The sequence below is a fragment of the Lissotriton vulgaris genome, chromosome 12, assembly GCF_964263255.1.
Source record: "Lissotriton vulgaris chromosome 12, aLisVul1.2, whole genome shotgun sequence".
Taxonomy (NCBI): domain Eukaryota; kingdom Metazoa; phylum Chordata; class Amphibia; order Caudata; family Salamandridae; genus Lissotriton; species Lissotriton vulgaris.
Genome location: NC_141700.1, coordinates 749346772 through 749374277, shown reverse-complemented (window position 1 = coordinate 749374277; position 27506 = coordinate 749346772). Strand labels below are relative to the sequence as shown.

The 27506-nt window shown below is 42.6% G+C and overlaps 1 protein-coding gene across 1 annotated transcript in view; it reads right to left on the bottom strand.

Moving 5' to 3' along the window:
- Positions 1–13200: 13200 nt before the first annotated feature.
- Positions 13201–27506, bottom strand: part of LOC147678572 (extracellular calcium-sensing receptor-like) — a 69599-nt gene continuing 55293 nt past the window's right edge. The window contains exon 5 of the mRNA XM_086945700.1: positions 13201–13404. Coding sequence (XP_086801826.1) covers positions 13201–13404 — 204 coding nt within the window. The remainder of the gene's footprint in view (positions 13405–27506) is intronic.

Below are 27506 nucleotides of genomic sequence, written 5' to 3'. Positions count from 1 at the left end.
CGTTCCCTGAACTCTGAATTCGGCCTTCAGTTTTTGATAAACAAAGCTACAGAAAATATTTGGAACTTTTCCCCTGAAAGCGAAATTATTTTTGCCCATATTTCCAAAATATTTACCTTTATTTTTGGCACATGGTACTCTGCTTAAAGTAGAACTATTCTTAGAGAACAGAGCTTCTATTTTAGGATACTAGAGACAATATTTTACCACAGCCTCTAGCACATATAACAGAAATTTGTATAAATATGTGATGAAATGGTCTCGACCTTCTTTTCTGTATTTAGAGCCATTTCATGTGTAATTTTTTTTGCAATTCGTTCAGTTAATATATATTTGCATTTCTCTGAATGATAACACTGCTTGAAAAGCGTACAGTACAAATACTCATTTTCCGTGTATTTACCAAATACCATTTCAAATGCGAAATATGTATTTTGGGGTGTGTCGGAAAAAAAACACATGCACCTTTGAATGTTTAAAATTGCTTAGTTTTAGTAATGATGGACATCAATTCGTGGAGTTGGTGTTGTGTTCTTATCTAGGACCCTAATTCGATATTCCCGATTTATGCCCTTGTGAGGTTATCATCAATAATGTCCTGACAACGGCATAAGAATCAGATTCATATTCAGTAATAACCCATGTAATCCAAAGCACAGCACGGCTACTCCCATCGACTCCTAGAAAGCACAACGCGTTCTTTAAACAAACCAAGCCTTCAGCAGCCCGGGAAACCCCCCTGCTTTTGTTTTGATTTGAACAAGAACTCCTGAAGTCCTGCAAGAACTGTTAGTTCTTGGTGACGTCTTATGTCTTATGTCCAACCTTACGTCAAACCCGGCACCTTTCAGGTATAAAATACCAACAGTTGCCTTAAGCAAACACACGGTGGTTTGGAGCAGAGCGGCCATCTATTTGCCCGAGAGCCCAACTGATGCGAGTGCTCGCGGAAGCCGCCCCTCCTGTTTGACGCCCTGAGAGAGACGCTGTCTTTTTCTCCAGCCGAGAAAATCCAGCTCCGGTGTTTCCAGCCTACCCTTGCGGGTTGCTGGGATATCGAGTCCTGAGGAAAGAGATACCAGACCTCCCACATTCTATTACCAAGGTAACGAGCTGACTAAACCCGTAGGAGAATTCTTGATGCAGATTCTTGGCAAAACTATCTTAACCAACTTAACTTAACATCGCTACTTACTTGTCCCTTCCCGAGTATTAGGCTTAGGTCAGGTACACCGGGGTAGGCTTGGTTAGAAGCACCAGTTGAGCATTTTAGTCAATGTATTTGTGTATGTATATATTTTATCCATTTTAAAGTATCATATGGCTAAGAAACCGTATCAATGCTTTTACAGTATTATTTCATAATACTACTTTTACTGTACACACTTTACTTTACTCTAAGTATTGCAATTGTGGCAATTCACTTCTCTTGTATGAGAAAGAAGACTGCTCAATAAATAACACCTTTTTATTGAAAACGCCCGTCTCTCTATTTCTCTGCACTCTGTGAAACTAAGTATGCACTGCTGACTGAGTGAAATATCTGTCTATTGTTTTCACACGACTCTAGAGATATACTCTTATTCTGAGGGAGCAAAGTTGTCATGTTTATGCGGTTGTCGGAAACAGAATCTCTTCTTGTCTGAGGCAGGGAAGGTTATCCATCCCTCTTCATTCAAGAAAGTTTCCAGTGACCTCTGAGCTAGCTGGCGCAAACCTAAATTAAGTTTAGCATAGTCAGTAGAGACCTAGATGACCTCAGTCCTACGTCTACACTGCTGTTTATGCCATTCCAATGTGCAGAGCCTATTGGGAAAATAGGAACTACACTACACTTTTGGGCACTATGGGTCAAACATTGCTCAATCTTAGTTAGCCCTAGCATCCACTGTGTCAAGGCGCCTAAGTATTACATCAATGAGTGTAGCCAGGTGCTTCCCCAGTAGGGCGCAAAGGTCCTCCTGATTGAACATAGTTTTTGATTGCCCAACCATGGGGAAACCCGAGGTAGTTGCCCCCTGCTTCCCAAACACAAATGACCTACTGGATTCAGTAATAGCAGACAAAGGCGCTTGTTTAGAAGCACACCGGCCTTTCCTTTTCTTAGTGGGTGGTTCTAATCCTGTCCCCCCATAGCTTTCCTTCCCCTAGTTGTTACCCTAGCGGGGCTATTAGGACTGTGCTGAATTAGTAAAGAGCCCTGGGATGTAGACGTGGGCGTGACGCTTGTTGAATTGGAGGGGGTTGTGTCATTGTTAGTGCCCAGCTCTACAGACGTTTGTGACAAGGGAAATTAAGCGTTGGGCAATCAATCAATCAATCAATCAAAGACATTTATAGAGCGCACTACTTACCCGGAGGGTCTCAAGGCGCTTGGGGGGGGGGGGGTGCTGCTACTGCTCGAACAGCCAGGTCTTGAGCTTCTTCCTGAAGGAGAGGTGGTCTTGGGTCAGGCGCAGGTCGGTCGGGAGGGAGTTCCAGGTCTTGGCGGCCAGGTAGGAGAAGGACCTTCCTCCTGTTGTCGTTCTTCGGTTGCGGGGGACGGCGGCGAGGGCGTGACTGGCTGATCGGAGGTGGCGTTTGTGAGCGTAGAAGTTGATGCGGTTGTTGAGGTAGCTCGGGCCTTGATCGTGTAGGGCTTTGTGTGCGTGGGTGAGGAGATGGAAGGTGATTCTTTTGTTGACGGGGAGCCAATGCAGGTCTCTCAGATGTCCGGAGATGTGGCTGTGTCGTGGGATGTCGAGGATGAGTCTGGCTGAGGTGTTCTGGATCCGCTGGAGTCTCTTCTGGAGCTTGGCGGTGGTTCCGGCGTAGAGGGCGTTGCCGTAGTCCAGTCGGCTGGTGACGAGGGCCTGGGTGACCGTCTTCTTGGTCTCGGTGGGGATCCACCGGAAGATCTTCCGTAGCATGCGCAGGATGTTGAAGCACGACGAGGAGACGGCGTTGACTTGTCTGGTCATGGAGAGGGAGGAGTCCAGGATGAAGCCCAGGTTGCGTGCGTGGTCTGTCGGTTTGGGTGCGGTGCCCAGGGCGGGGGGCCACCAGGAGTCGTCCCAGGCGGAGGGCGAGGAGCCCAGGATGAGGACTTCCGTCTTGTCTGAGTTCAGTTTCAGGCGGCTGGTCGTCATCCACTCGGCTACATCTTTCATCCCTTCGTGGAGGTTGGCTCTGGCGGCGGCGGGGTCGTTGGTCAGGGAGAGGATCAGCTGGGTGTCGTCGGCGTAGGAGATGATGTTGAGGTTGTGTTGGCGTGCGATGGCCGCGAGGGGGCTCATGTAGACGTTGAAGAGGGTGGGGCTCAGCGAGGATCCTTGAGGGACGCCGCAGATGACTTCGGTGGCCTCTGACTTGTACGGTGGTAGACGGACTCTCTGTGTTCTTCCGTCGAGGAAGGAGATGATCCATTCCAGTGCCTTCTCCTGGATTCCGACGTTGCTGAGGCGCTGCACTAGGGTGCGGTGGCAGACAGTGTCGAATGCCGCGGAGAGGTCTAGGAGGATGAGGGCCGCTGTTTCTCCGTTGTCCATCAGGCTCGGATGTCATCAGTGGCAGCGATGAGGGCGGTCTCGGTGCTGTGGTTGGCTCGGAAGCCAGACTGTGAGGGGTCGAGGGATCCATTCGTCTCGAGGAAGGAACCACCCCTCGTAAAAAAGGGTTCTAAAGACAACCTGCGCTCCGTGGCCTGAATCTCATGAAGCAGGACTGACTCAGCCCTATTAAGGAACGCGTCTAAAGTACCCACAACCATGTCCCCCACCTTTCTTTTACTAATCGTACTGAACTAAGTGTCCCTGTACAATCGAACAAACAAAACCCCCTATCACCTTTAAGCCCCAAATACGGCAGTCCACAACTTACAGTTCGTAGTCCTTAAAGAAGTAAGAAAATGACACTAATGTGGCCCAGCCCGGCCTCCTTCGGGCTCTGAAGGGCGCGGACGGGCCCGCCCTTGGCCCGGGCTTTGCCCGCACGCGTCCCACCCGAAATTTGAAGAGCCACTTGGCGCTGGTGGATAACGTAATAAGGCGTCGCCTCCGGGACTATTGGGGCCTGTAGTCCCGCTAGGAAGATGGTGGTGGGAGAGGGTCCATGGCAGGCAAAACAACAGCCGCCACCAGGCGGGTAATGATCCTAGTGCTCGGCGCCTCCCCGCTACAACAAAAAGGGCAGTACTCCCCACAAGATAAGAGATTCAGCTGCGTCCCCAATTTGCAGATTCTAATTGCATGTCATTTTTGCTTTGAAGTTTACATTAATCATTGCAAATGTTTAACTGTTAATCTAGATAATTTGCATCTTAGCTTGTTGGCCTGATCTATGCCTAAATTAATTTCCTGTGACATGCCTGCACTCTTCAGTTCTTGGTATTTATTTCTAATTTGTTTTGTATAATGTCATATGGAAATTTTCTGTTGAGACTATATCAAAAGTTCAAAGAGTATTTAATTAGCAAGAAACAGGTGGCACCACTATGAAATAAAATGTGTTATCCAATAAAATACCACAGTCAAAAACTTTGATTCTTTCTGATATATTATTGTTATTATATCATATTTTCAGATGTATTGATGCCCTGCATTGTCAATTAAATACTGTAAATGTGTTCAGAGTGTACCACGAAATTGCATATTGACACCTATTGTTTTGTATAATTGTTAGGGCAAATTACTGTGCAGTGATATAACACAGTTGCCAGACATCTTTTAGCGTATTCATTTCGAGGATTTGTAACCTATGAGTGTTTTATGCCTTTTGTGACTAATTGTGGATGAGTAGATCGTTTTTTATGTTGTCATTAAAATTCCTTTGTGCTCAGACTGTTGGGAAGGGAGTTGACAAATGTTCCATACTTGGGACTACTCCAACATGGGACTCCAATATCATCCAGCTCATCTTTTTCTAGTCGTTAGGACGGCTTACTGTGGACTGTCACCTGAAGTGCACAAACACACCTAATTGTTGCTATATATGTGCCTTCTGCCAGGCTTTGATTTTTTTCCACCGTAGCAGCTAGGTACAATATCCTCCCAAAAACAATAATCACTGAGTATGGTCATTCTCATCCTGATATCCACCGGCATGGGCACGAAAATCTATGTTTGCTCTCGCTTGCATTGCTCCTGTGCATTGATAGGTGGTGACACATGGGTCTGTGCCACCTTCATACTGCATTGGGAGTGAAATTGGATCCACATATAAGCACCACTTATGCACGCTGACATCCTTCTTGAACTCTTTAAGTTATAAGATATGACAGTGTGCAGGTTTCTAATTTGAGATCTTCTTTTAGATGGATAAAAGAGTGCATTGCAAAGAACATGGAGGTGGGAGGGCAGGGAACAATCTGCAGGTAGATAGAGTATCTACTAGAAAGAGAGTTTTTGAAGGTATTTTGTTCTTCTGGTAGATACTTAGGACCACAGATTCCTCACCTTGTCACTTATGCAATGAGCTCAAGTTATAGCTATGAGGAAGACTATTTTGAGAGTCATGAGATGCATGGGATGAGCTGTGCATTGAATCAAATGGAGAATACATAAGAAAAATGAGAACCAAATTAAGGTTCCTCTGTGGCATCAAAAAATATTTGGGTTTGAATTATGTGCACTAGACTTTGAATATAATGTATCACAGCAGGATATTTAAATAAGGATGATTTAAGCATAAAAAGTCCATAAGAGCTGTCAAATAACCTTTAGAAGTGCCCCTGGTGAGTCTTTGATAGGCTAAAGACAGCACAAAAGCAGAACATCTGACAACTTAGCATGGAATGGGTCTCTATGGTGAGAACTAAACCGGTCTACAAGCCTTCTGTGTCTACAGAGTTCAAAAGTAGATTAACAACTGGCTGCTAGAATCTCGTCCCCCTACTTTGGAAGAGAGGTTGAAGGCAGTCAACTGTTACCGCTCAATCCCAAAACATGGAGTATACATTGTGCAGGCGCAGGTGGGGGACTGTGCCCTGCTGCTGCAATAGGAGATCCTCATGATGTGGCTCATACCCAATTTGGAGACATTAGGATGACTTAGGCATGTTCATTCCTGATCTTCTTCAGAACTCAGAATGAAAGAAGCAGCGGTGGAACTGAATCCAGTGTAGGCAGAATGTATCTGCAAAAAGAGAACCTTCTTGTGAACTCCAACATGCAAAAATGTTTGTGCTGCGTCTTCTCTGCTGTGATAGAAAAATTGAGGCAGGGTTCTCCACATTGCTGGAAGACACCTGTAAGAAACTGCATTATTATTTGGCATGTGTGACTACCCACTGCAAGGGGAAATCTCAACTTTTGTCAGGGTAAACATTTAAAGTTACTAAAGTAAACAGAGCTCAACCATGGCACAGCACAGCCAAGCTTTACTTTGAGCAATGTATAACACATTTATGGAGTACCAAAACAATAATAAAGTCAAAACACAAATAAACAAAATTCCTAAATCAAATTAGAAACCATATGAACAATTTAATGAACAAAATGACACCAAAAGGACAAATATCCAATAAGGGAAACCAGAGCTGTGCATTTTTGAAGATTTAGGTGAAAATAGTTCTAAAAAAGTGCCAATGGTAGTCAATGGGTGTGGGAGACCTAGGTATGATTTGAGGATGACTGCGATGGAGCCCTACTCAGATACACCAAGTAGATTAGTCCTTGCCTACGCCAATGTTCAAGAGTGGGTGAGAGGTGAGGCTTCCTGCCCTCCAGTAGGAGTTATATGTGGCTCGAGGAGAAGAATTGATCTTTCCAGAGAGTGACACCGGTGTGGCAGAATGCTTGAGGACAAGATAGTCAGCAGATACCTGAACTTTCCAGTCGGACACACCAAGTAACCATGTGAGCAGCCACACTCTGGGGAGACTACATCTCCCAGCCTGCCTGTTTGGGGAGGGGAGGGGCAGCAACGATCCTTCCAGCACAGGAGTGCCCAAATCAACGGCCCGAGCCCTGCTGCGGAGGACCCTGTTAGCAGCCACTCTTTGGGAAGATTGCATCTCTCAGCCTGCCTGTTTGGGGAGAGGAGGGCCGCAATGATCCTTCTGGCACAGGAGCCCCTAAATCAACTGCCTGAACCACGCTGCACGGGCTGCGCGTGGGCCACACCCAGCCCAAGGGCAGGCTAGTCCTTGCCGATCATTGCCTGGAGGACGCCTACATCTGCCTTCTGCTGGTTTCGAAGCCTTGGAGCATGGGCAATAACTTAGCAGTAAATTGTAAATCACAAGGTCCCTATCTGGCTCTATTAGTAGGGGAGGGCAACAGCTCAGGTTGTGGTATTGCTGGCTAGTATTGTGCTGTTGCATTGATCATAGCTGAATTCAAGCCCCCAGCAGTAATGGGGAAACGGTCATGTCATAACAAACAGCAAGCTCTGCCCCAGCAACACCCCTCTTCTTTCACCAAACCTCTATTGACAGGATGTTACAGAGGGCCATAGGTGTGGTGGCAACTAAAATTGAACTCCCCAAACGGTGGTTGTCTGTAACTCTGGATCTTCACTTCTCTTTGACTGGCTCAGGCTCCTCCCCAACCACCTTGGTCTTAGAAACCAACCTTCCCATGCCACATAATGTTGGCTGTGCTTAGGCAAGTGCTGAAACAAAAGTGCATTTGCGTAAAGGAGGTGTTGTCTCAGGCCCTGCCAAAAATGGGAAACCCATGCAACTGACCAGGGCAGGGGCCAAACAGAAGAAGCTCAGTGACAGGACCCCCGATAGCAGAGAGTACCTGGACGACCTGGACACACACATGAGACCTACAGAGCAGCCCTGGCCTACCCAGCATGGGTGTCGCTCTTGGTGGTGGACTTGCAGGTCCAGTTTAGATCCATTCTGAAAGATGAGCTCAGCTCCTTGGTTGCACAGGTTGACAAGTTGGCTGAATCGTTTGAAACCAGGGTTGGAAGGCCAGCCAAGACCATTGGGGGGGACCAACGCTAGCTGTCAGACAGATATGGCTACTTCAACACCTTAAAAAGGCCAGAACCCCCATGTGCCCAAAATCCCTTCCCCACTACCTACACCACCAGCCTAAGAGCGGAGATTCGGTACACCAAAATGTGATAACTAAGAAAGACTGTATGTATCTGCAGGGGTTGAGGCCCAGTAGGGATGGGGCTGGGTATGAACTAAATATAGAGGCTGGGGGCTAGAAAAGTACTTTGCCCTGTGTTAATCTACCTCCTGCTTCAGCCCCATATGTCATTGTTTTAGCAGGTGTACCCAAGATCAAACCAGGGCAGAGGGAAACCCATTTGGAAATGAAGAATAGGTGTATGTTTCGGCTGGTCAGGCAGAGGCAACTCACCTACGAAAATGCAGGCGACGTTCTTATGACACCTTGGGTCAGTTGGGTGGGCAACAGAGCAAAAGATATGCGAGGGGACTACATAGTGTTTAACTTTAAAACCTAATGACTCCATAACCTTATATGCTCGAACTAGCACAGACAGGATGTGGGTATTAGGTCCTTGCATCTAGGCTATTTCTACACTCCATATCAAGCACCAGTAACTAGTGTGCAAATGAGCCAGGGGGTCGGGACTTTGGAACCAAAACCATCAGCAACCGAGGAAACAGTACTAACCTCCCAGACCCTTGCAATATAAGATATCCATAGCCAATCTATTTGGAGTATTAGAAGAGGTTGATTGACTCAAAGAATTGTGTCATCCAGAACAGATAACCAACTGGCAAGAGGGACCCCGGAAGAGGGATAACCCAACTAGGGAGCTGTACTACCCAATTACCACAATTGGGTTAGGGGCAGGTGGGTGTGGGAGTATCCTGCAACAACACAACTAGTCTGGGATAAGCCTATACATTTTGTAGACCTCACTGACGTGGGGCAGTTGCTAAACAATACTCTACCAAGCTTACCCTTGAGATCCCAACAAATGCCAGAGCAGGCTAATACCCTAGAAGCCCTAGAGGACCCAATCCCCTTAGTGACTTCCGCTTATAGTGGTGGTGTTTTTACAAGACCTGTGGTGAAGAGTATAAGTGACCATCGGAGGGAATCCATGTTGACCAATGTTGATTTCCCAACACCCTTCCCAGATAACCACATACAGCCAACTCAGTTAAGGGTCCTATCATGGAATGTTGCCGGCCTTAGAAATAAATTGGACAACCCTGACTGGGGGAGATTTGTGGACCAACATAACATTTGCATGTTCCAAGAAACTTAGGCCAGGGTAGGCAAACAGCAGATGGGATTTGCGTTATACATATTAGCCGACATTACCTGAGGCAAGGGCAGGCTATCAGGTGGTCTCTGTATATGGGTGGGCACTCGCAGTCAAACAGTTGGAGTCCTACATCCAGTGCATTCTTCTTATATTTACATCTAAGGTTAGAATAGCCCTGATTAATGTGTATTCTAGGCCAGTAAGGAAAAGCCAAAAATCACTGACCTTTAAACAGCTGGCTGCTTTTATATCCACTATCTCCAACAATCCCTGGTTGGTTATTGGTGGAGATTTCAGCTGCCAATACGAGCCCCTGAATTATCTCAATAGAAGGGCCCTTAGCAAAGAAGATCTGCTCTGGGCAATTCCCTAGCCAAATATCCCGCCAACCAGGGCCTGGACTCCACTACTGCTTCAGATCAAATCCATCACCCTAATTCAGTCCTTAAGGGCATGCAATGGTCGAACAAAATCAGACTCTTCAGGGCAACATATTTTTAATAGAATAGGGCAATCATCTATTTTAGATTACATCCTGGTAGATACAAGGATGTGGCACAGGGTCGTTGACTTTGTTATTATGTCCCCGCACGATAGCGATCACAATGCCCTGATGTGCCCATGTGCAAGTTCCATTCACTTCTTTATTAGTGGTTTCAGCACATGTATTTTGCATATTAAGGAATTTAAAACATGTGAACTGCAGAAGTCATGATTCAGTGTATGGAAAGAAAATGAATGCAATGGGCAGAGATTTACATTTTTTAAAGGGTTTGACCCATACCACAAGAATCATTTGCAACAAATGCCCATTTTGCAGTACACCTCGATTAGGGCAACAACTGCAAAAATAATGCACCTTTCATGGAATAGATTTATAGGTATAGTAATTGACAAGGTGTTGGAGGCTGATGTAAAAATGTTGTCTATGCCAAAAAGAGCGAACCTATTTTACATACCACAAATTTGAGCAGTGATTTACAAAAATGTGGCATGCCATAATGTTGCAAAATGATCTATGCAAAATATGCATACTTCTGAAGGGGAATTTAGTTTAGCCAATATTTCAACCTACTGGAGGAATTTTTCCAATGGCAGTGTGTTTCACTGAGCTAAGAGTAAGTTTCATGTTTGCTTAATGGCCCTGTGTGATTGGACAAAAAGAAATTCTGACACACCACAGTTCCAATTTTTGCAGTCATAAGATTTCATAGTCAAATTGTGCTTCTCAATTGAATTGAAGGCTAGCTTTGGCTGACCCTCTAAGAACACAGTCACTTTTTCTGGGCCTTTTAGTGGTTCACATTTTCAGTAAATTTTGAAATTCCATCATCAGACTAGTTTGGGCCAACTTTAGTCCACATCCCTGCTATCACCTTATTTTGCAGGTGGTAGAAATAGGGTTTCTGGTTGGCAAAGTTATGCACCCGGTCCAAGCAGGAACCACAATCCTAGTTAGGGTAGGCCACAACAACATAAATTAACTTGTGCTTGGCACAGAGCCAACAGGCTTAACTTAAGAGACATTGTTATTTGCCTTTTTGTCACAACCTGATTTGATCCAACTCTGTTGTTCTGTTTCTGAAACACCTTCCAACTCTCTTTTTAATCTTTTTTGTTAATTCCAAGTATAGGTTACTTTCATCAATAATGAAAATGAAGTGTCCTCTTCCAATTCACCTGTGAAATTTCCATTAAATGTGCAGGCCAGCAAAGCACAATATTGTGCTACTAAATATAGATACCTATTTCCCAAGGTAATGCAACAATTCACATTCTGATGGGCTGCATGTTTAACAACAGCAATGTCTGCAGGCAATTGTAGGCATTCCAATATATCTTCCATTTGCACCCCATTCCTAATAGGGTGTAACTGAAGAGACCATGAAACCTCTTTGTGACCATAACTGCTCAAAATCGTGGACAAAACCAAAGCCATATAGACTATCTGTACATATAGTGACTCTCTTGTGAACAATTAAACTGCCTTCCCTTGCAAGGTCAATCAATTCTGCAACTTGTTCCAAGATAACCCTCAAGCCATGAAGCTTCGCCACATCATTTGTACACACAGCGTAAGCTGCTCTCAGAGTACCTTCATTATTTCTCAGATATGAGCCATCAATAAAAATTCCATGGTTGGGCTAAATCAGGGGTTCATCCTTAATATCAGGTCTAAGCATGGTGCATACATCTGTGTGACATCTAGGCAATCATGTTAACTTTCATCGCAGACAGTATCATGTATGGGCAGCAAAGTGGATGCGTTTAGAATTTGACAGCATTTCAAAACGACATTGTCAGATGACAAAATTCTCTGTTCATATCTGATGAGCCTATTATGGGTCATGTATTGGGTTTTGGTTAGTGTAAATAGAAGCTCTACAGAGTGTGGGACCATTACAGTTAAAGGAATCCCATCACTATGCTCTCACTCTTTTCCAAACTAATGCTCACCACGGCAATCACTTTAAGGCAGCAGGGCAGACATGCAGCAACAGGGTCAAGGTAGTCAAAAAAGTTGGCCACTGACATCTGAGCATCACCGTATGTTTGAGTCAGCAATGAGATAGTGCAGCCTTCCATTTGAACTAAGGTAACATATTTACTGTAATCTAGCATTCCAAGTGCTGAGGCATGACAAAGTTGTTCTTTCACCTCCAGGAAAGCTTTCAAGCACTCGTTGTCCCAAGGATGCAGATCAGACATATCCTTGAGGGTCAGCCTCAGTAAAGACTTTGCCACTAGGGAAAAGTTTGGTATCCACTGTTTACAGTAGCCAACCATTCCCAGAAACAACCTGACTTTCTTCTGTGTACAAGGTAGATTCATCTGAAGAATTGCTTCCACTCTCTTTGGTGATACTTTTCTAGCTCCCTTCTCAACTATGTCTCCCAGATATTTAATTTCTTTCTGACAGGACTGCAGTTTACCTGGTGACATTTTATGTTTGCTTTCGGCCTGGTGATCCAACAATGCAACGGAATCTTGTTTACAGGCTTCGTGTGTTTTTGATGCGACAAGTAGATCATCTAAGTACTGCACAAGGACTGATCTGTATGACATTTGCAATGACTCCACATTCTTTTCCAAGATCTGGTTAAAAATTGATGGGCTCTCTGTATACCCTTGTGGGGTTCGGCACCATGCCAAAACTGTCTGCTGAAAAATAAATTAATACATTAATTGCCTATCTTCATAATGGCACTGAGAAGAAAAACCTGAGAAAGATCAATGACAGTAAGCCATTCTCAGGACATGGAATTTGGAATAATAATGTGGCTGGATTTGGTCCCACGGGATAACATGGAGCAACTATGCTGTTAATCTTTCTAGGGTGCCGCACTATTCTGTACTTCCAATTTGGTTTCTGTAAACCCGTGATCTCCCAATCAATTCTGACTCAGCTCAGAAAAGACAGAAGTCCTCATCCTTGGCTCCACAACCTCTGAATGGAATCACTCCTGGTGGCCCTCCACCCTCAGAAATCCCCCTACCCCGATGGACCACACACAAAACCTAGGAATCATACTAGACTCATTGCTCACAATGAACTGCCTCCTGAAAAATAAATTAATACATTAATTGCCTATCTTCATAATGGCACTGAGAAGAAAAACCTGAGAAAGATCAATGACAGTAAGCCATTCTCAGGACATGGAATTTGGAATAATATTGTGGCTGGATTTGGTCCCACGGGATAACATGGAGCAACTATGCTGTTAATCTTTCTAGGGTGCTGCACTATTCTGTACTTCCAATTTGGTTTCTATAAACCCGTGATCTCCCAATCAATTCTGACTCAGCTCAGAAAAGACAGAAGTCCTCATCCTTGGCTCCACAACCTCTGAATGGAATCACTCCTGGTGGCCCTCCACCCTCAGAAATCCCCCTACCCCGATGGACCACACACAAAACCTAGGAATCATACTAGACTCATTGCTCACAATGAACTGCAAGATCAATGCTGTATCCTCAAACTTCTTCAACACCCTCTGCATGCTCCAAAAGACTTTAAGATGGATCCCAACCAAATCCAGAAAAGCTGTCACACATGCAATCATCAGTAGCAGACAGGACTAGGGCAACTCTCTCTACACCGGAATCAATAAGAAACTCCTTCGAAAACTCCAGACTGTCCAGAATGCCGCAGCCAGACTGAGCTTCAATATCCTCGGTCGCAGTCACATCACCCAACACCTGTGCAATCTCCACTGGCTTTCAATCAAAAGAAGAATAACCTTCAAAATCCTCACCCATGCATACAATGCCCTTCACAACACCGGCCCGCATACCTGAACAGTCAACTCTCCTTCCATGCACCCAAAAGACACCTCCGATTAGCCCAGCCTTCTCTGGCCACTGTTCCTCATATCAACAAGATCGGAAAGGGAGGAAAGTCATTCTCCTTCCTCGCAGCCAAAGCCTGGAACATCCTATCCATCCACCTCTGGCAATTTCCCACATTGCCCCAGTTCCGGAAGGACCTCAACACCTGGCTCTTTGGATGATCTCTCCGCTCTACAGAGCCAGCCTCCCCAGTACCGTACGACCCTCACGGGTGAGTAGTTATGCTTCACCAACCCTGATTGATTGAATTCACATAAAATCCCCCTGTATCATGTCTTCTATTACAGTTTTTATTCCTGCAATTGTTTCTGGAATCAGATAGTATGGTTGTTTTCTTGATTACACTGCATTTGCCTTTAAGGTAATTCAGACTGGTTATACTGCTTTAATCAGTCCAATGTCTTTCCCTGTGAAATCCAATACTTCTGGATTCACAGTTTCCCTCAAGTCAGCGGGTAGTTCTTCAGTTGTCATAAATTGGGAAGTTTTCCAGAAGCAACTAATCTTGGTGTTTGTATTACCCTTCAGATTCCAAATATTATTACATTAAATTACGAAGCACTGCTGGTCGATGTTGCAAAAAAGTTTAAGAATTGGCATAAGTTACCGATTAGTGTAATCGGATGATGTAATATCGTAGAAATTACAATTCTTCCCACATTTCTTCATTTATTTTGATCCATCCCCTTAAAAGTGTCTAATTTATTTTTTAAGAAACTAGATAGGGTAGTAGGCAGTTTCATATGGGGATACAGGCGTGCTCGCCGGGCAATTACATTCTTAAAATATCCATTTAATCAAGGAGGTCTTGCACTTCCTGATTTCAACCTTTTTTTTTGGGCTTCCTTTACGAGTAGACTTTGTAGCCATCTAACAGGGACTAAGATTTTAGTCATAAACTTTTGCGAAGCCATGCTAGTTGTAGATTTCTTTACCATAAACACGATCCAAACTACTTGAAGAGCGTATGATTTAAGACACTCAGGGGTATGATTATTATTTAGCGGGAAATTGCTACTATGTTTTCCTTACCAATATATTTTACTAAGTTTCCATTGTTGGATAATCCACTACTCCAGACATATTTCAGGATAGGACTGCCAAACAATGGGCTAGTCTTGAAGTAGATAAAGTAGAAGATCTTTTTGTTGGTCAAGGTTTTCATACTTTTTAAGATCTCCAGGATACTTTTTTAATACCACGTCAACATTATTATAAGTACTTTCAATTTAGAGATTATTTTGTGAGGGCGCAAGGGCTTAAATTGCTGGAATCTCAGCCATTATTGGCATTTTTACATGAACCTCTCCAGAAGAATCGAATATGCACTGGGTATCGGCTATTTAGTCTGGCTAGATTGGATTCTCTTGCACACTTAGCTGGAAAATGGAGTGTAATTTTTGCTGAAGAAATAACCTCTACATCTCTAGATTAAGCATTATCAACATTTAAAGAACCCACTTGGTCTAATAACCTGAGAGTTCAGCAATTTAAAACAATATGTATGTTGTATTATACACCTGACAGGATAGCTAGATGAGGACAAACTCCAGTAATAGGGTGAACTGTCCTAAATGTGGGGAACATGGCCCTCATATTGTTCTTATGTTTGCCACATGTCCTCAGTTATTGGCTTTCTGGCGGGAACTCATGATTGTTTCAAAAAATCGTTTCGGACTGGACATGACCCTTTCTAGTAAAGAGATAATGCCTGGCTTTAGAACGGATCTTTGTCAATCAAGGTGTGCATTAATGGCTATAGTCATAGTTACTGCTAGACTGGCCATAGTCCGAGCATCGATTTCTCCAAAACCATGTAATGCAACAGAATGGTGGTGTATTTTTATAGAGGTCTTTGAACGGGAAAAGGCTTTGGCTAAGGTTGGGGGCTTAAAGTCACTGCAAAATTGTTATGCTATTTGGATTGATTTTCCTATTTGCGGTATTTCTATTGTTTAATATTTGTTAATATATTTAGTATTTTCTTTTCTCCCCTTGGTAATCAGAAATAAATGAAAAATATGTAATATGTTGATGTCTTGTTTATCTTTTTTTGCTGCTGTGCTTGTCTCCGTTGCATAAATTTTTTTTAAAAAAAGAGAGCTATATAGTTTTTGCCAATTGTTCAATAACATACACTACCCAGAGCCAACAAGTGAGCTGCAGCTTATAATAATTTTTAATTGTTTACCGACCAAGGAGCAATTTCTTTAGTAAAATCTAACTAATGTAAAATGGTTGTGAAGGAAACCTTTGCATTTTTTAAATGTTCACAAGATACTGAGTTTAGGAATAGTAGTTATTTGTACAGCCCTGAATTTGAGGTTCCCCATACTATATTGATTTAGAGGACATTTTGCAAAACAAACCCTAGAATTTGGCTAAAATCACACATCTTCACATATCTGTAAGGGAAAGTTCAGGAAGCTGCAGGGCTTCACAAAATTGCTATCGCCAGTTTTCCCCCACTTTGCTCGATACAATAGTAAGTCGTTTTTGTGACTCAGCCAAGCACCTGTGATAGAAAAGACCCAGAGAACATAATGTTCAGACATCGAGGAGCAGCTTTACTAAATTTTGTGTCTTAGTGGTAGCATATTCATACAATGCCAAGCAAGTGCAGATTTCCGGCACCTTGCATTGCTTTGTAAAATAAAAAAATAAGTCAAGGCAGTGCATGACTTGCATTACTTTGCATCAAGAAGGCATTCTATGGGTGGAATGTGGTTGTACTCATGCATCTACCCATGGATTTCGACGCAATCACAGATCTATTAAGGTCAGTAACCATGGGTTTAGTTTAAAGAAGTGTGCTTCCCAGACCAAGGCATAACAAGGACAATTATCTATTCTTTATATCTCTTTGTTATGCATTCAACATTACACATAGAAAAAAGGAAAATGCATTTAAGGATTGTTTTTGTGCAGTAAGGTGACCCTTTATGCACAGCAAGAATCCTGGCTGTAACAAAGGCTCCTTTGCACTATGATGCCGCCGTTGGTGCTAGGCAGCCTCAAGTGCACCAGAGTAAGGAGGGATCAGCCATATCTGAGTAGTTTTTCTACTCTCTTCTTCACACAAACCACCAGCAACTTTCTTTGCTGCTTCGAATTGTATGCTACCTTAGTAAATCTGCCCTCAAATTTTGGAACAATTACCTTTATGAGAATGAGAGTAACTGGAAATCTGGGCCCAGGCCCCACTGCCACCCATTGATATCTACCAAACACTCACATTTCTGAAATCTAGATTCTGAGAGGAGATCATGGTGATATGACTTGTATGGATCCCACTATGTTTTCATACCAAGAATACCCTGCAAACCTCCACTTTGCCTAAAATCTCTTGTTTTCCTTACATTTCGGTGAGAGAAAGTTCCAGAAGCTGTGGGGATCCACAACATTTCTACCACTGATCGGCCCCACACTCCCCCCGCTACGAAAAGTACCACATTTGTGTGACTGGGTCCAGCACCCGTGACAAGATTCTAGGAAAACTGTAACCATATGATGTCAAAGTAGTCATTGGATGAGCCAGATTTGTTTAGTTGCTGTTGCAGGTGATTAACCACTCTGATGAGAAAGAAACTACAAAACATCCTGCACTTGGTGTGAGATACAGTTCAATTGTAAATTGAAAGTTCTCAAAAACTTCCAAATCTTCCGACAATTGCTACATAAATGAGGTTTGAGGAAATCAGTGGTTCTGGTGTTGACCAGAGTCAGGTAAAGGTACCACAGATTGTGTTGTTAAATATTTGTATTTTTGATTTTGCATGCTGCAGTTGCAAAACAACATATTTACATGTACAGTGTGTAAAATGTAAGCATAAATCTTAAGAGGGTACAGCAATGATATATACAAAAGTATGTTCCATTAAATCAATGATGCACAACTCTATGTGGTAAGTGCTAGGTTAATATAGAGTAAAAAGATCATGTTCATGTATCAATTGATGAGACAGAAGTTTTCAAACTTCTTAAACAAGGCTAACAGCAGAAGTTGCTTATTTCCCCTTCACTGGGCATTTTGTAGTGCTACTGCCCCCCTTCTATGTCTATGAAAAAGCCTGTACTTCTTCTACCTATCCTGTGGCTGTTCTTAGTGTTAGGGAGGTTTGCACTGCTAAAGACCATTCATTAAGATCAGTTGCAAAGGAAGAGCATCTGTGAAACACACAGTATGGGGCCCTGCTCACCTGTTACAACCTTTTTTTAAATATTAAAACAGATGATCTGACCTGTTCCTTCTTGAAGCATGTTAACATGTAACACCACTGGTTTGCCACAAGTACTGCTTTTCCTGTTTCTGCATGACATATGTTTTCTTAATTACAAGCTGCTCCTTGGATCAGAATCCAAAGAAATGGTCTGCAAAGGTTTTTACCCCAAAAACCCATAAAAGCAATGCTTCTAACATGTCTACATGCTTTACCCACTTATTATGTTAGTAAAGCTTTGTGAACAATGTTTGGAGGGGATCTCCCTCAAGGCTCAGTCCTCTCCCCCACACTCTTCAACATGTACATGGAACCACTCACTACCATTCTAAAACAAGCAAGCATCACCTACTACCTCGATGCTGAAGACACCCAGCTGTACCTCGAGATCTTCTCCCTAAATGACATCCTCCGCTCAACTCCACTCTTTCGCAAGTAGAAAATTGGCTAATTCTCAACCACCTCAAACTCAACCAAGAAAAAAACGAAATCCTTGTCTTCTCCAATCACGAACAACCCCCTCAGATCCAAGAACGGATAAACAACCTTGACTCCCAAAACTGCAAACTTACACCAGCAAACCCAGTCAAATCACTGGGGATCTCTCTAGACCCAAGCCTCAACATGAGCTCCCACATCAAATCCACAGCAAAAGGTGCCCTCTACAACCTAAAACTCCTCAACAAAATCAAACCTTTCATACCACTAATGACCTAAGAATTGCAACCCAATCTCTAGTTCTGTCCACACTTGACTATGGGAATGCCACACTAACTGGGACAGCTAAAACACACACAGCCCCCATGAGAGCCACCCTAAACACAGAAGTAAGAATGGTCTCAGGTACCAAGAAATACGACCATATCACCCCTGCATTACAGGCCCTTAAATGGCTACCCATCGAAGCACGCTGCGCTTTCAAAACGAACTGCCTGTCTCACCCATAAAGCCTTGCACGCAGGCAAACCGGACTACCTCGCTGCCAAACTCACAAAAGCTGGGCAATGAAGAAACTTAAGAAGCTCCAACTCGCTCCTCTTAATCCCCCCAAAAAGACATAAACAAAAAGCCCTCTCCCGCTCTTTCTCTGGGAATGCCCCAAAAAACCCAAAATCTGGAACTCTCTCCTTACCCACATCAGGACTAATACCTCATTCATGATCTTCAAGAGACAACTAAAAGAATTCCTCCTCAACCGTCATCTTTATGCATCTGGCCAACGACCTCGATCTTTTTGGCCCCCAATATCCTAGATGATACTCCCTGTACTCTAATGCTTATGTTTTCTATTCATGTATGTTGTAAAGTGCTCTGATACCCCCGGGTCTTGTATGCGCTATATAAAACAAAATAAAAAATGTATTCAAAAGCCCAAAGGATTGTCACTATGAGGCAGAGAGTGCAGGGGCAAATAGTGCACTATGGAAACAGAAGAGTCCTCAAAGTGTGGTGAATCCATCCATAGCATCGACCAGTCTATTTAGATGCTCAGCTCTTGAAAACTTGCCATGTAGGGGGTAAACGTGAGTAAGAACCTGTTACTCAGATATACAAGATGTGCTTTCAGCCTTTATTTCAGTCTTGGTTTCAAATGTGCTACCCTAGGTAAAATCACCCACTCATAAGACACGCTGTTACATAGTTGCTACGCAGCTTGTGCTTTGAAATAGCATGTTCTTGGTACCTGAGACAAGAGTTTTGTCTAGTAAGCAGCAGGTTTAAATGCTCCCTGTAGAGGTCACTTATTGTGGAACGTATTATACAGTCCTTGTGAGACATACAGCCATTTTTTGTGTCCTAATCTAATGTTACAAGATGTCAAGAGTTACAGTGCTGAAGACTCCTTTTCTCCTGGTGGGCCACTTTCATCTCCTTCCACCTCCTCATTTCCCTTGTGCAGTGCTGCAGGGGGGAATATTAGTGCACAGTGTAGAGGAATTCAAGGTAATCAATAGGCTTATTTGGGGCACGGCAACTCTCTCCACTCTTGACCGTTTGCAAAGCTGTCCAACTCATAACAAGACTGATTCCACTGGACCCATCCTAAATGCCTTTCTTAACACTTTTGCACAAACAACGTACACAATAAAGGTGAAAGTAGAGTGTTTAGACCTAAAAAGCTTGTGATTGGCACAAACTGGCCTTCTTCAAACAATTGGGTCAGTGTTTGGTGCAGAAGGTGGAGAAGGTGGGAGGTGCTACAAAGTGAATGAGTGGAGATCATGGAATTTAGGGCATTAATGGTTTCTACTAGCCCCTGATATAAGACACAAGGCATCCCTTTGAAACTCCCAGTACTCTTCTGCGTGCTTGGCCCCATTCTTGCTCCCCCTTGAATGATGGTAGAGCACTTCCTTAGGCTCCGCTGGCCTGCTTTGGAGGTTAGAATGAAAAGTTCTTACTGATGCCATAATGTCATTTGAAATTTTTGTGATCCCCTTTAGACATTTATGACCAGCTTGAGATGGCCTATACCTGCAATTTGTCTGGAGCAAGGGCCACAGGGAGGGTCACAGTCTTTAAGCTCGAGTAGGGTGTTTCTCAGCATCAAGATGATTTTGGGAAGCCTAAGTCAACATTGGATCTCCCTCCAGCTTCTTGTCCATATGTTATGGTTCTAATTAACGTCCCTGAACTTAATTCTAATATATTAAAAATACGGAGAAGCTAATAAATAAATCGCATCATTGGTTATCCAAATGTTTAGGTGAAAGTTCTAATGTTTATCCAAATACCATCATGGCAAGGAGGGTATCCTGGGTAGGGAGAGCCCCTAAAACTATCAAAGGTGATTATATCGAAGTACATTTTGATAGTTGCCATGTTGTGGGTGATTTATTATCAATTCTACCAAATATGCCTCCATTTAATTTAGAAATATTTGTTCTACCTCTGGGTTTCTTTTATAAATCTTACTCTATTCCACTGTTGCAACAGTTCCCACATCTTAGTCGGCAAACAATCTGGAAGCCTCCTCGCCACCTGTTCAATCAACCTCCCCCTACTCCAGTTCCCTGACTTTCTTTAAGAAATAGATTTGCCGCATTAGAAGGCCTGTCCGTCTGTGACTGACTGGATTCTCAGTCTATTACAATTAGCGGGAATGTTGCTTTAGACTTGAACAAAAGGTCTCCTTTGCACACTATTACTTCTATCACCTCTGCAGTAACCTTAGTCAGACGTGAAAGCAGTTCTAACTTGTCCCAGTGCCTGACAGCTCGAGGGAATTCTATTGGTTTCATATTGGCTATGTCTTGGAACATTGCTGGTTATAACCAAAAAATGTCTAATAATGAATGGCTTTCCCTGATGACTTCTAGTGATATACAGGCACATGCATCAATGTTGGCTTTTGCGATTCCTTAATTGCGATTGTTAAGGAATCACAATTAAGGAATCCCAAAAGCCTATGCATGAAGAAATCGCTAAAAAATAGCGATTTCTAAATATTCCTTAATTGCGACTCGCAAATTGTGAGTCGCAATTAAGGAATACAACCCCATTCATTCCTATTGGTCTAGAGGCCTATAGGAATGAATGGGAAGACATTCTCAATTTGCGATTCACAATTCGCGCAATTAGGGCATGTGTGTGCGCAATATGAAACTTTGAAAAATGCACAAAAGTGCATTTTTCAAAGTTTTTGCAAATTACCATGAAGTTGAACTTCATGGTAATTTGCTCCCTCTATATGCAAAATCGCAGATTTTTTAACTTTCATGCATTGCATTTAAGGAATCGCAAAATGAGATTCCTTAAATGCTATCGCAATTTGAGAACTCGCAATTAATTGCGAATTCTCAAATTGCGAGGGCCTTGACCCTTGATGCACCCCAAAAGCAAATTTTGCGATCGCAAACGGCCGATTTTTGCTAATCGCACCGTTTGCGATCGCAAAAGGCTTTGATGCATGTGCCCCATAGTATGTCTTCAGGAGACCTGGGAAAGGGACACAATATATCTGACTGGGTACCGCTTCCTTCACACTGCAGCTGTTCCGTCATCTGCTGGTCGGGCTAAGGACGGTCTTCTGATATTGTTCTCTAATGTTCTACTGTTTAAGGTGAAGGTATTCTTGAATGAGTCTCCTTATTATCACATTATTTTAATTGAACATAGTTTGGATTATTACTGACTTCTTATTAATTAGTACAATAACAATTTTGGAAGTAATCAAGCATCAGTGTTGGCAACTCTGGAAAGAAATGTCATTGAGTTACAGGATAAATCCAGCAAACCCTGTAATAAAATCTGGCTTGGGGATTTTAATGCTCACCCTTGTGATAAGCTTAATGCGTTAGTTTGTGGAATACAGGATGACGAAGGAGACTGTGTCCCCCATTTCTGTCACACTGAATATGGTAATACTCTAAATAGATTTCAGCGCATGAGATCTGGGACATGTTTAATACTATAGAATCATTAAAAAACGATTAATAAAAAAACAAACCATCTATTGCTGAATAAAGTCAAGGATATCTTTGTAAAAAGAACACATGCATGGCCACTAATGAACGGGTACACTTTTATGAAGGCATAATCATATATTGAGACTCCTTGGTCTTTGAACCTAAAAAATATTTATTTTAAAGCTCGTTTTGGCCTTTTTCTTGGATCTTGTCATGATATACCATGGCTACGAACAGTAGTACGGATGCCATGCCATTTTCGTAAAAAGGGAGAAGAAAACATTATCCATTTGCTGTACATCTGCCCAACTTTAACACTCGTGGAATTCGGTCCTGTAGGAAAGCGCTTATAAGATGTCTACAATTAAACAACATAGTTTTGAACTTGGCTTTTGCAAAGTTTATATTATCCATAAGAAAGAAATTCACGTTATTAATTTATATTTAATCTGTACTATGAGGTTAACGTTTATAAGTGTTACAATATTATATATATGGATGATTTTGATCAATTTAATAATGTATATTTTTATCCCAAAGTTAGTTAGATATATATTGTTGTAATATGAATTGTCACTTAAAAAACAATATTGGAAGATTTTAAATAATCAAACAATAAATATGTACATACATACTGACGCAGGGCCACACACCCAACTACCAAGCCAAGAATGCATTTCGGGGGTGTTACACCACAAACACCTCCTTGAAGCTATGCACTTGCCTGTCCCATCTGGGCCTGGTAGTTCTCTCTGGGAGCTCAAGACTATTGCCATGTACAACACAACACTTATTTTAAATGTATTTTCAATGCACATGCTCTTCTTCATCTATGCTACAAGAATCTTTGTGGGTAGAGTTGGCAAATTGGTGCATTTAGGCAGGGATACATGTTTCCATCCTCTCATTTTACAAACATTTTATCAAGTAACTGATGGCCTCATGTACTAAGCCAGAGTTGCAAATCGAGGTTAATACAAAGGCTGTCCTCTGGGAAGATTACGAGTCATTGTCTGTTCAGGCTATAGATGAATGGAAGACTTCATCAAGACACAGTTCAGATCTGTTCGTCTACCAGGTAATGTCTCTTGGCCTGCATGAACAACGTACAAAATAAAGGTGAAAGTAGAGTGGTTAGACCTAAAAAGCTCGTGATTGGCACAAACTAGCCTTCTTCAAACAATTGGGTCAGTGTTTGGTGCAGAAGGTGGAGAAGGTGGGAGGTGCTACAAAGTGAATGAGTGGAGGTCATGGCATTTAGGGCATTAATGGTTTCTACGAGCCCCTGATATAAGACACAAGGCATCCCTCTGAAACTCCCAGTACTCTTCTGCGTGCTTGGCCCCATTCTTAGTCCCCTTTGAATGATGGTAGAGCACTTCCTTAGGCTCCACTGGCCTGCTTTGGAGGTGAGAATGGAAAGTTCTTACTGATGCCATAATGTCATTTGAAATATTCGTGATCCCCTTTAGACATTTATGACCAGCTTGAGATGGCCTATACCTGCAATTTGTCTGGAGCAAGGGCCACAGGGAGGGTCTCAGTCTTTAAGCTCGAGTAGGGTGTTTCTCAGCATCAAGATGAATTTGGGAAGCCTAAGTCAACATTGGATCTCCCTCCAGCTGCTTGTCTGTATGTTATGGTTCTAGTTAATGTCCCTGAACCTAATTCTAATACATTAAAAAATACAGAGTAGCTAATAATTAAATTGCTTCATTGGTTATCCAAATGTTTAGGTGAAAGTTCTAATGTTTATCCTAATAACATCATGGCAAGGAGGGTATGCTGGGTAGGGAGAGTCCCTAAAACTATTAAAGGTGATTCTATCGTAGTAAATTTTATTCGTTGCCATGTTGAGGGTGATTTATTATCAATTCTACCAAATATGCCTTCATTTTTCATTTAGAAATATTTGTTCTACCTCTTGGTTTATTTTATAAACCTTATTCTTTTCCACAGTTCCCACAGTTCCCACATCTTAGTTGGCAAACTATTTGGAAGCCTCCTCGCCACCTGTTCAATCAATCTCCCCCTACTCCAGTTCCCCCACTTTCTTTAAGAAATAGATTTGCTGCATTAGAAGGCCTGTCTGTCTGTGACTGACTGGATTCTCAGTCTATGACAATTAGGGGGAATGTTGCTTTAGACTTGCACAAAAGGTCTCCTTTGCACACTATTACTTCTATCACCTCTGCAGTAACCTTAGTCAGACGTGAAAGCAGTTCTAACTTGTCCCAGTGCCTGACATCTCGAGGGAATTCTATTGGTTTCATTTTGGCTATGTCTTGGAACATTGCTGGTTGTAACCAAAAAAGGTCTAATAATGAATGGCTTTCCCTGATGACTTCTAGTGATATAGTGTGTCTTCAGGAGACCTGGGAAAGGGACCCAATATATCTGACATGGTACCGCTTCCTTCACACTGCAGCTGTTCCGTCATCTGCTGGTCGGGCTAAGGGCGGTCTTCTGTCATTGTTCTCTAATGTTCTACTGTTTAAGGTGAAGGTATTTTTGAATGAGTCTCCTTATTATCACATTATTTTAATTGAACACAGTTTGGATTATTACTGACTTCTTATTAATTACTACAATAACAATTTTGGAAGTAATCAAGCATCAGTGTTGGCAACTCTGAAAAGAGATGTCATTGAGTTACAGGATAAATCCAGCAAACCCTGTAATATAATCTGGTTTGGGGATTTTAATGCTCACCCTTGTGATAAGCTTAATTCGTTAGTTTGTGGAATACAGGATGACGAAGGAGACTGTGTCCCCCATTTCTGTCACACTGAATATGGAAATACTCTAAATAGATTGCAGCGCATGCGATCTGGGTCATGCCTAATACTATAGAATCATTAAAAAGACTATTAATAAAATAACAAACCATCTATCGCTGTATAAAAACAAGGATATCTTTGTAAAAAGGACCCATGCACGGCCACTAATGAACGGGTACACTTTAATGAAGGCTCAATCATATATAGAGACTCCTTGGTCTTTGAACCTAAAAAATATTTATTTTAAAGCTCATTTTGGCCGTTTCCCTGGATATTGTCATGATATACCATGGCTACGAACAGCAGTACGGATGCCTTGCCATTATCGTAAAAAGGGAGAAGAAAACATTATCCATTTGCTGTACATCTGCCCAACTTTACCACTCGCGGAATTCGGTCCTGTAGGAAAGCGCTTATGAGATGTCTACAATCAAATGACATCGTTTTGAACTTGGCTTTTTCAAATTTTATATTATCGATAAGAAAGAAATTCACGTTATTAATTAGTATTTTATCTGTACTATGAGGTTAATGTTTATAAGTGTTACAATATTATATATATGGATGATTTCGATCAATTTAATAATGTATATTTTTATCCCAAAGTTAGTTAGATATATATTGTTGTAATATGAATTGTCATTTAAAAAAAATATTGGAAGATTTTAAATAATCAAACAATAAATATGTACATACATACTGACTCAGGGCCACATACCCAACTATCAAGCCAAGAATGCATTTCGGGGGTGTTACACCACAAACCCCTCCTTGAAGGTATGCACTTGCATGTCCCATCTGGGCCTGGTAGTTGTCTGGGAGCTCAAGATTATTGTCATGTACAACACAACACTTATTTTAAATGTATTTTCAATGCACATGCTCTTCTTCATCTCTGCTACAAGAATCTTTGTGGGTAGAGTTGGCAAATTGGTGCATTTAGGCAGGGATACATGTTTCCATCCTCTCATTTTACAAACATTTTATCAAGTAACTGATGGCCTCATGTACTAAGCCAGAGTTGCAAATCGAGGTTAATACAAAGGCTGTCCTCTGGGAAGATTGCGAGTCATTGTCTGTTCAGGCTATAGATGAATGGAAGACTTCATCAAGACACAGTTCAGATCTGTTCGTTCACCAGGTAATATCTCTTGGCCTGCATGATGTCCTAGCAGCTTTTTAGTCCTTTGTCAATGACGAGCTTTGGGGATTATTCAATGTATGAACTGTAGCCTGTATTGATGATATTCTGATGTAGTCTCTCACCAAGCAAACCCTTGTGAAGCATGTACAAGTTAGTTTAGCCAGTCAGCCTTCATCAAACCATTTATTCACCATGTTAGAAAAAAGCGAGTTGCATGAGTATTCCTGACCCAGGACACACAGCAAGGCAAATGCAGCTATGACCTGACTTATACACATGGCAAGGCAGAGGTCGCCTGACTTGGGCTGATGGACATGGCAAGGTAGAAGAAACCCTCGTTGGGTTAATGTGTGATGCACATAGACCTTTCCTGTTCTTGCTGAAAATGTCATAGAGGCCAGGAGACTCTCTGAGGTACAGGTCACTCCTGGCTTTGCTGTCTAGGCAGTCTGCTTTCTTTGCGTATACCTCAGGCCAGACACACATTGGGCATCTTCCCCTGGATAGTCTCTTCTCAGACTCCATCAATCTCTCAGCGGGGAGGCGGGATTCCTGCCACTAGTCAAACCATCAGCTCCTGCAGAAGGAAGTGCAGACTTCGGGTAATGTCCTCTCACCTTTGGGACACTGGCTGCAGTGTCAAGCCAAACCTGCCCTTGACCAACAGCAGTCCTTCGAATACTCTGCGGAGCACTCCCCTCATTTGTCATGAAGAACTTGAAACTTGAAGAAAGTGGAATGGTTTGGGTCCAGACACAAACTTTCTGTGAAGTGATGCTGCCTGCAGACTGAGGCAGCCTCAGACTGGAGCACTCAGTTTGATCTTAGCGCAGTGGGAGATATATGAATCCTACTGTTATCAACCTTCTTGAAGGCGGGAATAGGGGTAGACAATAGGCCTGGAAACTTCCCCGCCTTGAACAACAGAAACTGTTTTCCCACCCTTCACAATTATCATGTACTGAAAGGCATGGCTCAAGAACTCAGAGTTTAGGCCCTTGCTCCCCTCTCCTATTGATCTTATAATGCCCAATCAAGAAAGGTCATTATATTTTCCCCCCTTTGGCATGATGCAGTGGGTGACATGAGTCGTATGACTGAGCAGGGCTAATCGGGGTGGGCCTGCCTTGTCTTATTGGAAGATAATCACTGGCTGTGTGTATGCAGTTTACTTCGTGGCAGGGGTTTTGCCTCAATGCTCTACTGCTGTGCTCTTCTGTTTCCTCATGTATTTAACCCCCAATGCGACCTTTAACCCCTCTTTCCACAGTGAATGACCTGGGCCAAATGAAGGAGATTCAGAAGATTACTGTATTATTATTATCTTTATTATGACAGTGATTATGATCACAGTAGGTATCTTATCTTACTATCGACCACAGTGTATATATTATCGCTAGTCTGGTTCGCAGGGGAT